Source organism: Bemisia tabaci, chromosome 2, assembly GCF_918797505.1.
Source record: "Bemisia tabaci chromosome 2, PGI_BMITA_v3".
NCBI classification, from domain to species: domain Eukaryota; kingdom Metazoa; phylum Arthropoda; class Insecta; order Hemiptera; family Aleyrodidae; genus Bemisia; species Bemisia tabaci.
In genome coordinates this window covers 20,246,721-20,259,691 of record NC_092794.1, presented here as the reverse complement: position 1 = coordinate 20,259,691, position 12,971 = coordinate 20,246,721, and the positions used below count along the sequence as shown (strand labels likewise).

General features: G+C 41.1%; 2 protein-coding genes across 2 annotated transcripts; one reads left to right on the top strand and one right to left on the bottom strand.

The window, feature by feature from the left end:
• Nucleotides 1-205: 205 nt before the first annotated feature.
• On the bottom strand, nt 206-5,306 carry LOC109043596 (uncharacterized). Its single transcript, XM_072296878.1, has 2 exons — nt 4,977-5,306; nt 206-3,787 (listed from the first exon to the last, which is right to left on the bottom strand). The coding sequence occupies exons 1-2, from the start codon at nt 5,016-5,018 to the stop codon at nt 1,631-1,633; spliced, it is 2,199 nt and encodes a 732-aa protein (XP_072152979.1). The 5' UTR covers nt 5,019-5,306; the 3' UTR covers nt 206-1,630.
• Nucleotides 5,307-6,445: 1,139 nt separating this feature from the next.
• LOC109043520 (uncharacterized) lies at nt 6,446-11,788 on the top strand. Its single transcript, XM_019060722.2, has 2 exons — nt 6,446-7,220; nt 9,423-11,788. The coding sequence occupies exons 1-2, from the start codon at nt 7,149-7,151 to the stop codon at nt 10,368-10,370; spliced, it is 1,020 nt and encodes a 339-aa protein (XP_018916267.2). The 5' UTR covers nt 6,446-7,148; the 3' UTR covers nt 10,371-11,788.
• The last annotated feature ends 1,183 nt before the right edge of the window (nt 11,789-12,971 follow it).

Genomic DNA, 12,971 nt, shown 5'->3' with positions numbered 1-12,971 from the left:
CCAAGACCGGAGATTTTGGTGGTAATTACCTACTTTCTTCCTCTTTGACGATTGGAAGCATTAAGTTCTATGGAAAAACAGTTGTTGCAAACGGATTTTTCTCCCATAAAAAGAGGGGAAAATGATTTAAATATAATTTTCTTTACATTTATTCTAAAATAAATATATGCACTTAAGGCGTGGGGAAGAAATCAAGTCAAAACGGTAAATATTCCATAAAGTATATTCAATAATAACTAATTAATTCAAAGTATAAAAGTAAAAAATTGAAATTATCAAAACCCATAAGGTGAGAGTACTTTTGCGAGTTTTTTTCTTCGTCTGATGAACTCCCAGTTTTAGCAGGTGCAGAATTTTCATGATCAATCCTATAAATAGACTTAAGTGTTCATAGGGTCATTATCATAGTCGTTCCTGAAACGCTAAAGTCCCTTCAGCCATTGCGACTCCTACGGCTTAAGGAGGGTTTAACATTTCAGGAGCGAGTATGAATACGACCCATACCTTAGGATTTTAGAATGAAGAAATTGCATGCCGTATTGATTGCGATGCGTTTATATTTTCCCATATAATATTTCGTGACAGACACAATGGTGCCACACATTTGTTTCTGAAACGATCCCTCAAGCTCAAAAAAAGCTTGCGAAGTTGAGACCGTATTTGAGGGAATCGCTTACCTTGTGAGAGAGTACCACCTCTGTATCCATGCATAGTTATGGAACGAATACATTAGCAGGTTTGCCATGGTTACAGCCTTCGGGTCGCCTTTCTAAAGCGGCAACCCTTCTCTTGTATTTGCTTCCTATCTGTGCATGGATAGTTTGACTAAATGTAGAAAAGGACTCCTCTCGTAACGGAAGCAATCCGCTTAAATATGGCCTCAACTTTGAAAGCTTTTTTTGAGTTCGGGAGTTCATTTTAAAGAAATCCAATGGCACCATTGGGTTTTTTTTAATGTTGGCTCAAATACATGTCTTAATGCTGCTACCAACATTGCTAAGACGCTCACGAAATTTTACACATGATAAGGTGCTAAAACCTCAAATCCTCGTGGCTTACAAAAGCTCCATCTCCTAAGTTCCCAAACCATTTTTTATAACATACTGGTAGTAGAACTTAATCAACTTGATAGATGGAAATGTAACAAAAGTGCTAAAAAATGTGCAAGAGTTAACTTACATAGAAATAGTTTGATTTAATTGCAATTTTTGGTCGAAGCTTTTCGGCGCTATTGCCATAGTCAGGACCTTCAGAGTCAAAACAAAAAATATTTGAATACTTTCTTCAATTAATAATAACAACTTCGGTACGCACTTCGTTGACTAGGTAGGAGGGTTTGGAAAAAAAGAAAAAAAGTACATTCCTACCTAGTCAACACAGTGTCTACCAAAGTTGTCATTGTTAATTGAAAAATTTATTTAAATATAGTTTTCCGACTCTGAACATCCTGACGATGCAATTGTGCCGAAAAGCTTCGATCAAAAATTGCAATTAAATAAAACAGTTTTTATGTAAGTTTATTCTTGCACATTGTTTAGCCCTTTGCCTACATTCCCGCTTATTAAGTTCCCGAAGGTGGAGGGTGGAAGACGTCTCAGATAACCTCCTACATCATCTCCCTAAAATCCCATCAAATTTGCCTCACCCAAAAATTCTCGTTTAATTCTTCCGGCGAGGGGCGGATAGGCGTGGAGCTCCTATGTAAATTCTTGAAAAAAGTTGCGGGGCTTTCAAGACGCTCTTCCACCTCGGCTCCCGCCATCCCTCGCGGTTTCCTGTCAGGGTGTAACGCCAAGTTAGCGCTCGGTGAATCCACAAGCGGCTTTTTCAAAGAGTAGAATAGGTCCTCTGGGATCGCGTTAGTTTTCAGGCGCTGAAGTTTCTTCCTCGCCTCCAGGCTGCTCCCCGGGATGGCCCGTTGTTTCCGCTGCTGGAATCCCGTTGCCGGTTCGTGACTCCGATGGAAATTCGAGAGGGAGGCCACATCGACGCCGGGATTTTCCAACAAATTCAGGGCCTCGTTCACACTCCTCTTCCCTATCGCAACTTTGACTCCTCTAAAATCATTCTCCCAAACACGATGCTGAAGATCACTTCCTACGCTTCGTCTAGCCCGTTTTACCACCGGGTCATAGACAAGTTCGTTAAAAGGATGATTCCAGGCGTAAAGGAGCTCCCCTGGAGATGCTTCGATGCTTTTCTTGAATCTTTTACCTGGAGTTTCGGCAGGTGTAATGACCCGAAATTGGCTCAACTTTGGTTGCGCTGCGACTTGTCTCCCCACCGCACGCTTATCATGATGATACCTCTGGTATGGTCTTTTTTCGTTCGACTTTTTCACTCTTTTGACTGGTTTTGACTGCGTAGATTTTGAGCCTGCCATTTGGGTGGCGGTGTGTGTTGGTGAGCCTCCAGGGATTGGACTCCTAGGCACGATATTTTTAGAGTTGGTCTTACCATTTAAATTATTTTTTCTCGGACCGGAGAAATATTTGTCGTCACTGGATCGCTTGACTGGGCTTGTCTTTGGCTGTGGAGGTTTTGCAGCTACCGTGCGAGAATTTTGAGGATTTTGAATGATGGCGGCTTTAGTTTGGCCATTTTTGACGGCTGTGTTTTTTATACTCTGTGCATGCGGATTTTGAGCAGCAAGATTGGGTCTTACAGCACTAGAGCTGACAAGATTTTGCGATGCAGCTGCGTTAGGTTTTGCGGCTAATGTTTGTGCGCCACTTCCATCCACTTTTTTACCCTCAGGAGGAGGGGTAATTTTTGAATTTAAAGTTTTTGAAGTGCTTCCATTCGTTAGTCCATGGGATGAAGCAGTTTGCATGGGTGAGGCGGTTTTGGGACTTGTCAAATTCTCCGATTTGTTAGAACTTTGAGCTTGTTTTGGTTTGGAGTTCAAGTTATTTTTGTCGCTCTGATCACCCAAAACATGATTTGTTGGTTTCACTGTTGGTATACTTTTAAAGCCTGTAGAGTTGAATGGTTTCCCTGCTTGTTCGGATTTTTGGGACACATTTTCAATACCAACCAAAGTTTTATTCTTGGGCGGACTTGTTTGCTTAGCTTCGGCGGGCGACTGCAGGACAGCTTTCATTGGTTTGTCTCTTACTGCTGATTGCGTCATCTTTTGAACCGGAGCTTTTGGTGGGACCGATCTTTTGAGATTTTTGCCGCTGGTTTTCGGGGCTTGAAACGATTTACTCGAATGCGGATCTTTTGGGCCAGCCATTTTAGAGGTAGCCACGTCCTTGGAAACTTTGCCAGTCTGTGACTGCTTCGGTGGTGAATTTGCGACATTGGCTTGATTTTGACTGCCTTTCTGCGGTTGTTTCGAGGGAGAACCTTTTGCGTTTGCTGGTTCCGTGTGTTTTTGATTCGCTGTATGCGTAACTTTTGACGGGGCGTTTTTAGAGGCCTCAACGTTTGCCAAGTGTTTTTGATCTGCTTTTTGGCTGTTATTCTGTTGAATTTTTTGACTAGAATTCGCCGAATTGAAATTTGACTCCCTTAAATTTTGAGGATTCTTGCCCCCTTGATGATTGTTATCACTTTTTGTGTGAGGAGAGAAACACAATGTATTGTCGGCAGGGATTGGGGGTTTAATTGGAGGGGGCGGAGGGGTTGAGGGCGCAGTTTTTGCTTTGTCCACGACGGCGCTGCCAACTTGACCACTCTTTAATGCATTTGAAGGCTTGTGATCATGGTGCGTTGACACAATACTAGAGCCCTTTAATGTTGGTTTTTGGGTCGGAATACCAGGTTTCGCCTCCAGATGGTCCTGCAACAAGGTTTAAAAGAAAAAATTAATAAACCGTTGCGTTCTCTTGCCGGATCTTCCCTAACTAAACGTGCATTTATACATAAGAGTCGTCCCTATATTGCGTTGTACAAGACATCGGATTTTCGGACCCTTCTCTCCGTCCAATCATTCACCCGTAGCAGAAACCTATAAACCCTCTAAAAAATAGACGTCACCGGCACACAGCGGATCGAGTCAATAGGAGAGATCGGACAAAATTTGAAACTTTAAAAGCTCATAACTCCCGTTTAAACAAAACTTTGAGGTTCTAATAGTGGTTCCACTGATTACCTCGTGAAATCTTCCACTAGGAGCACCCCTAAAAATTTAAAATATGACAATATGAACATCAAAATTTGCAGTTTTGGTCAAAAATTTCATGCCTGACTTCTGTGATGGACTCGATCCACTGTGCGGCAGTGCAGTGGTGGTGGTGGTTATCTTGGATTGCAGGAGGGCGCAAGGGTCTCTAATTTTTAAAGTAAAAAAGTTGACATTTTTTTAAGAGCGAATTCGTCTCAAACGCAGCTCCGGAAGAAAATAATTTGGTGAACATTTTTCGGGATTTCACTTCACAAAAGTAAGCTAAGAGATATGGATTGTATCCATGAGAAAGACAAGTGGTAAGGAGATATAGGCGTGCTCCATGCCGGAGCGGAGAAAAATTGGATGTATTTCTATCAAACGGAACTATGTGCATTATGACGTGAGCCTTATTATGCACATATTCTTATGGATCTCAGGGCTCATGTCTTAATATACATAGTTCCGGTTGACAGAAATACGTCCAATTGACAAAACTACTGCGCGCAACTATTCGTGCTCCAAAGCCGCGCATATTGCCATCACAGTTATTGAAGGCGAACTCGATAAGATGACATACACGCAGTGAGGGGATTGACGTGTATCCCTTGCCAGATGAAATGACTTAACTACTGCGCGCAACTAGTTTTACTCCCAAATGAAACACCGCGAGCATAATTTCGTAGCATCCACTACAATAAGCCGGGTCGTGCTAGGAGTAGAGGACAATTTAAATCTGAAAATGATGAATTTGTATGGTATTGTAACAGTAAAATATATTCACGATTTTTCGACACAAATCATCTACCAGAACCGATCAATTTTGTTAGTCATTATTAAATAAAGAAAACTTGTATACACTTACTTGATAACACAAAAAAATGTAGAAAACTACAATTGCTTTCATTTTTGTAATATTATTTTTATTTTCCAATAGTATGAGCTGGAGATTTCTTAGGATTTTTCACGATTTATTCACATTAAAGTTATTAAATATCTATGACGTCTCCACAGAACAATGACTTCAAACTTTTAAGCATAATGTCACTAACCACCAAAAGAAAGATTTTTTTAAAACAGAAAATGCATTCACTGAATTAAACTGAACATAAATTCTAAGCGAGGACAACGAAGTCCTGACGGTTGAATTCTCAAACAGGATTTCATCTTTGACTGATTCAGATCAGCTATCTTCCAAGAGAGTGTATATTCACCATGTAAAGTTTATTTGTCTCCGGGGAAATCAAAACAATAATATTGAGGGTGACTAGCCTCATTGGCAATACAATTCCTATTTTCTGTGACACAAAATTTGTTTTAAAATTCCATTATTTGGTTTCAAGTCTTTTCTCTCGTGGTTGTCCTCGTTGCTGTTGTCCAAATTTTGATTTCAAAGCATTTTGATTCGCTCAATGAACTCCTTCTGTGGTAGCGTGGTAGCAAAGCCATCCCTAATGATCTGGGCTGTGTAGGTTCGCACTGTCGTGTCGAAATGACTGTCAAAAATGTGTCCATCATTTTGACGACGCATTCCTTTGTCTAAATCCAAAATGTCAAATGTCTGATGGTTCTGGAATGATCCTGGTTCATAACTGAGCAGTTTATTGGAGGAAAAATTATTTTAATGCATGATTTCAAGTAGAATTAAGTGGTGAAGTAGAAAGGGAAGTTTGTCACCGAAATGGCAAAAGCCCACATTTTCGCACCAACATCCTTCTGAATCCAATATAAGGTAAATAGCTTGCTACAAGTATGAAAATTGAACTCTACTAGGTTTTTCGTTTAGAAAATGTTTGAATCAATCTCGTTTGTAAAACTTCGGAAGAAAACTATAAATAAATATGACAAAAAATAAAAATGGCGACAAAACTTATCTCAACAACTATCTCTTCAGCTGAAAACGACCCTTGAGTGCAGTCATGGCTCGTCTTAAATACACATATTAAAGTACCTACCGGTGGAAGGACCGAGAAAAATTCAGCCCAGGACTTTTAGGAAACCATCATTCCAGGCTACTGATGGTGGCTGACAAGAGCGCTGAAAATGGTTTCGAGTTCCAAAACGCATTTATTATCATAATATTTTCAATCATAATGATACCTACCCAGGTCTGATCCACACCGGGATATCACTGCACACAAAACCAGAGATTGTACCTGGTCAAATTCACGGGTTCACCTTTGTTGGGCATGTTTTCCTGATGATTGTCAATTCCAGTCAACCAGAGCCCGTGTCAGGTAGCTCTGCTCGACGTATCTCATTGATCGCGTTCAAGGCGACGAGTAAACGTCCATAATTCATAAATATGGAGCCCAAAAAGTAAATCATTTCATTTCCGTAATGACCCGAAATATTGTAACGCTAGTTAAGAAAGTAGTGGCAGAGTTCAGTGTTTGGTAGTGCTGAGGAAAGTCAAAGTGCAGCTAGCCCACCCCCCCCCCCTTTTTTTTAATTGGTTGGTGACTATTATGGCCGCAAATGGCGAGCACAGTGGTCACAAGAAATTAAACCCGCAAATTCACTTAAACTGAGTGTTTTTTTTTAATTCGAGGAGTAATTTACCATTTTTTTATATAATACATAATAATAATTAAAAAATATCCATATACAAAAAGAGGAATCAAATTAAGCATTTAAATTTGACGCACATGGCTCTTATAAATATGATTTTTTTGATCAAGGTACATCATCAACGTTGATCAAAACCTAAGAGTTATTAGGGGTATTACTAAGTCAATTTGGTAATTCTTGATAATTGAAAGTTGATGATATAGGAGGCGAAGAGATTTCACCTTCACAAAGAGTTGGATTTCGAATGTTAAAATGATAGAATTTAGACTTGAATCTTATCTCATCAAAACCTGATCAAGGAAACTAAACAGGACTTGTGCTTTCCTGATTGATATTTTCATTTCACTACTGAGTATAATCATCTAAAAAGTTAAGCTTTTCAGCGGTTCGTTCTATAATGATTCTTCGCGGACCCTCCTATCGACTTAATATCTAGAACTTTAAAGGGTAAAACAAGCTACCGAAGATGATCTCTGTCAAACTGAAGTGTGTGTGCCTGATATGGTACATGGGGATAGCTGCAGTAATTCAGGGTCAGGTGAGCAATTTTATACATTTGATTTGTTCTCTATTAACATTCATTCAACTAAAACGCGATTAATTCTTAATTCTTAGTTCTTGACCATTACATTGTCTTTGCGTGGAAAATTAAGTATCTATTATTTATTTTAATTATTCATTTATTTTTAATCAGATTTCCAACGTTACGAGGAAATCGAGAGATTCTTAGTGGGAGTTAGACGACGCTATTACTACCTCACATAAAGCGGAATTCAGCTCCTGATTTTAGCGGCTCTGGTGCTTGCACTAGAGCTGCTATTCCGGACGGTCCCAGCTGGGGAGTATCAACGGACCATGTTACATTGGAGAGACCGCGTGTTGGTTGATGGGAATCGGCGCCATTTTCTGCTGTTTAGGGGGGACTGATTTTATTTTAATTGATATCTTTTTCCTGTGAGCGAATGCTATGTTGTGTAGTGTATTTTTGGAATCATGGTGATACTGTCAATAATTCAAAACGGGTCTGTGCTTTAATCTCGCACTGGAAAAAATGTACTTTACGTTTAAAATTTGAAAATTCAAATCTATAAGTTTTCGCGCTTTTTTCGAAGAATGCCGTGGTTGGAGCTTCCTAGTCATACTACTCGACATCAGCTGATAGCAAACAAAGGTTACCAAGGAAACCGTAAACGCGTAACAACTACCTACCGTCGCCAGAGCCGCTTTCCGACGCGAATGCGTTGGAGCTTTCTGCTTGTTTTCTGATGAAAACAGAGTGATTCAACATTTTAAAACGCCAGGCCAGGCTGTAGGAGCGTGTTCTATTGGTCAAAACAAGACTTTTTTCCATTAATTGGTTTCCAGATGTTGCTTTTTAGAGAGACTACAGCCACCCCCTCCCAGTTTTTTTTAACAAAGTCTTCTTTCCTATATTTTGGGAAAGGTAATGCACCAATTCTCAAAAGAATAGGTAAAATTCCATAATTTGATACGCTGAATTCATTCTTGACTTTAAAAAAATATCGAAATATCAGTTAAAACTGGGGTTTCGGAGGATCGATAAAAAATACTTTAATCTCACTATCATTGTTTACTGCATCCCTCGTAAAAATTGGCAGTAGAATCTGTGTTCCAAAATACCATAGACCTACAGCCGGCTATAAGATTTCCAATAGCTTCTATAGCCGGCTACACAATTTCTTATAGCCTTTTATAGCCAATGACGATTAAGCAACAGCCTGGCGATAAAGTGTATGCTAAACGTTACTAATTACGAATGTCAGGACTTAGTGAGTTTTTGGACTACCGCTCTCTTTTTGGGCCGCAGTATCTTGATTTAATTTGCGAGGAAAGCTCCGTACTTTTGAGGGATGCCTGCCATTCCTAATATGTTGGAGTGCCTTCAATTTTGTATGATACTGTGCAATATGTACCTCTGGTGTGAAATAGTTGCTTCAAGCGCCGCGGTACGCTGCAGCGCGGCGCGGCGGGCGGGCAGCCAGCGCTGAACGCGCATTGGCGCCTACAAACCTAACAGGGATACTTCACGCATTGCGCAATGCGTGAAGTATCCCTGTTAGGTTTGTAGGCGCCAGTGCGCCGCTGCTCCGCTTTGTGTTAGGCTCTAATATTTAATCTCGCTGAGTCAGCGTTTTTCAACTCATGACTTTGAAATGTTTGCACACTCTGTATGGATTATTCTCATTTTAATTGATGAAAAAAAAATATGTAGTAAAGGAAAATATAATGTGCGTTTTGTAGATATTAAGGTGATTCCGTACAAACTTAAGGATTTACAAAGCACAAGAATTTCTACACAATTTCTTATAGCCTTTTATAGCCGATGGCGAAAAAGCAACAGCCAGGCTCCTACGGTATTTTGAAACGCAGCTCCTATCGCCAATTTTTACCGGGGATAATGTAAAATGGTGGAGCTTGGAGGACGAGGCGCATAAGTGCAGTTTTTGCTGTTTCGAGAAATAAGTGTTTGAAGGTTCGAAATTATATGGATCCTTATGGAGGAAAGATAGTCCAAACTGACTTTTTAATGCTTAAACAATTGTAATTTGGAAGCGAATTTTTATAGAATATGCATTAAGACTAGTTTTACTTGAAATTATTAATATCTCACATTTTCAAAAACTGCACGTATGTGCCTTCGCCTGCAAGTTCCGTAATGGAAATTCTCTTCCATACCAAAGGTATAAGATATAATGTCATTTTTATTTTTATTTTTCAGTCAGTATCAGACTTTCCCACGTCAAAAAAGTGTGTCAATCCAAGGGAACACAGTAACGAAGTGAGCTCCTGGCAGTCCTTAAAAAGCTTCGAAAACTCGTTGCGCTCAGAAAATGATCTAATTTCATCCTCCGAATCCTCGAATGCACACAGCCTTATGATCGCCTTAAGTAAGAGGATTCCCTCTCAAGAAAAACCGATTTCGCGGCTTCGGCTTGGAAAATTACCCCACAAAAGACCAAAGACAGCTCAAACATGTAAAACTGCGCTGTCTCTACCACTCAGAACTCAACAACTCATGCTGATCGAGATTCCTGATCAAACAAATCAACATCTCTCCAAAAATACGCACGGAGCTTTTAATGAGCCGATGAAATACGATATTCCTTTGAAAGGTTCCCAAGGCTTTGAATCGGATGATAAGAAAGCTCAGAGATCAGAGAGCTCAAGTACAGGAGCCAACGAGATACCAACCGTTGAAGAGCCTCCAAAACGTTTACACCGAAGATGGGAAGCAACGCCAAAAACCAATTTCGATAGAACCACCGTCGGAAACTACTTCCTCGAACTGTGTTCGGAAAAAAAAGCTGAAGGGGACGTAATTCATACGGTGGTCAACACTCCACACTCTAGAGATGTGGACAGGTCAGAGGTGGGTCCTGAATGTGATTTGAAAGCATGGAATCCAGAAGTACATCCAGATCAAAATTCTTTTAAAATCCCAATTACGAATTATGGCATTTGTCAAACTATCGATCCCCAAAATTCTTATGAAGATGTGCGAAAGTGCGGCACCCCTTTTCAAAACTTACTAAACTCTCAAAAGGAAAATATACCGAGCCACACACCTCTGTCAGATACTGTGGGTCGTGTGTTCGCTCCACGCGATATCGGATGGAAAGTCAGCCTTTTACTTTCAATAAGCAGACCTTTTGCGATTCCATTTTGAAGCTTGAAGGAACTGACCCTCTAGAGGGCCCTACGCTTAAACTTCAGCGCTCCAGCCAGTTTATCCCGATCTGTCCGGAAGTACACAACATCACAGAGATATATTGGGAGCTGTGCAAAGACTGCGTGAGTGACGATGAGTTTTTCGAGGAGCTGAAGAAACAAAACTGGACGGAGGATATTTTGAAGCTACAAGGTTTTTCCCAAAATCCCACTTTCCAATCCCGAGACCCTATCTCAACGAGCAGTCGGGAGCCTCTTTGGCATCGACCATCAGAAGCTGTGAAACCTCTTCCCCATGAGGCGTGGCAACCATCGTCCGTGGTAACTTAACCGGTCGGGAACGAGATTAAACCGTTGTCACATGGATGGAGTCAGCTTCCGACCAGTGTCAGTGCCCAAGATGTAACCGATCTGAATAACTATTTTATTCCACTTGAATCGCGAACCTACCCCCCTGGTTCGTGCGTTCCGGCCAACCCGAACAACATTAACATCAACATAAACAACAACAACAACAACAACAACACAATCCTCGCCAGGAAGTCAAGCCTTTCCCTGTCAGGAGTATGTGCCAGCCAGCAAAAGGGTTTGACCATGCTCGCGGTGACCTCGACAACACCATTAACCGACAACTGGCAACCACTCCAGAAGTTATCATTCCCTCGGCTATTCGTATGCCAAAGATCAAAACTATGACATCGAATTTTTCCCGGATGCCTACACAAGTGAAAAGCAGAATGTGTGCGAAAAACACGAGAAGGGAGGGAAAATAAGCCCAGAGGAGGAACCTGTGATCGGGGTAGAGTTTTTTTCGGCGTTCAACCAGGTGATGAAAACGAAAATCCTTCAGGCGCAGAAAGTCGAGAGGGATGGAGACATCATCTTGCTGCCAAAAACCAGGAGTCAGGAAGGCAAAGGTGGGAAGGAGGAGCTACGAGAAGTGGAGGTGCATGTGACGACTTTTAATTGCACAAAACGGGACACTCCAGAGAACCTGCGGATGGAAAAGGTCAACCTGAAAGAGCTACACAAGGGCGAGACGTGGCCTCACCTCACTTATCTTAAGCTCATACCACTATCAAAGTCCTTTGATCAGGAGCCCCTGCAGCGAGATAAGTCCGAGGAGGTGGCAGAGCTTCTCAAAACCAGTATCACCGCCGACATCAAGCCCATCAATCAGACGGAAGCTGGAGAGTAGTGTAAACTTATAAATATATTAATTTGTTCCAGAAATGCCTCTGGTTTTTGCTCATTTGCCCTCTCCTGAAAATTTGTCTCATCCTAAGGATATGAGGGCACAAGCATGTCAAGACACCCCCGTTCACAGATTTTTATGTTAATCGTAAATGGTAGGCATCCCAAAACTGGATATTTTGGTGATTTTGACACCTTTTACCACACCAACTTCCCTTTAAAGCCCCCAAAACCCTTTTTCGCGCCTATATGGAGTATTTTCAGTTTCTTATCTCATATCATCTGTGATTTAGACAACACTAAACAAAATTAAATAAAAAAGTGTGAGTTTTTTTTTAAAAAAAATATTCTCAGTTATTAGAGACGATTAGGGGTCCAGAATGCACATACATTAGCAGGATTTAAGAAAGGAAATACCTAACTCTCATTCTATAGGACCAAATCAAATGGGTTGCATTTATTACGTTTTGTAAGTATTTCTGGTTCGTGTTTTTAAAATGAGCCAGAAATTTCCGAAGTAAAGTCTCGATTTCACATTTCATATTATATCCAATTACTTACTCAGGATCAGGGCCGGATTAAGGGGTGGCCACATGGGCCGCGGCCCATGGCGGCAAATCTAAGGGGCGGCAAAAATTTGCAATTTTTTGAAGTGTAGGTATAAAAAAAATTCAGATTTATAAAAAAAAAATTACAAACGAGAAAAGGCGACAAAATCTCTCATTTCCTGAGAGTACAGTAATTTCTAATTTTATCGTCTCTTAGTGATACAAGTGACAGCACCCTCAATAAGTCGAGTTACGAAAGAAACCAAACACGCAATTTGGCCTCGAACGGCGCGACTTAGAGAGAAATGATGACGAGGACTTGAGATGAAAGGGATAACGAGGACTTGAGATGAAAAGGAGAAGCCCTCGGCGCGGCGATCGGCATGTAACTCGTATTAGCGCCTACAAGACTGCACGAATACTTCACGCATTGCATCAAACACAGTGCGGCCATTGCGGTCAGCGTGAAACGGATAGCGCCTACAAGAATGCATGAATACTTCACGCATTGCGCCAAACACAGTGCGGTCAGCGTGAAACGCATAGCGCCTACAAGACTGCGTGAATACTTCACGCATTGCGTCCAACGCGGTGCGGCCTGCGTGGCGCGGTGGCGGAAGTTAAAATCATTGAACCACATTTATGTTTGTTCTTTCATAATTTTTTCGTTCATTTCTTATGAATGGAAGGCCTTGTCCACACAGAGATAGGTTTACGGAACTTAACTTTCGCGCAAAGTTTCGTAAACTTTTGCTAGTAGTGTTGACAGGGCTCTTCCAAAAATGTGTTCAACACGAGTAAATGCGTCTTATGCACCCCGCCTCCGCTGGCACGTTCATTTGATGGTTTTTATCGAG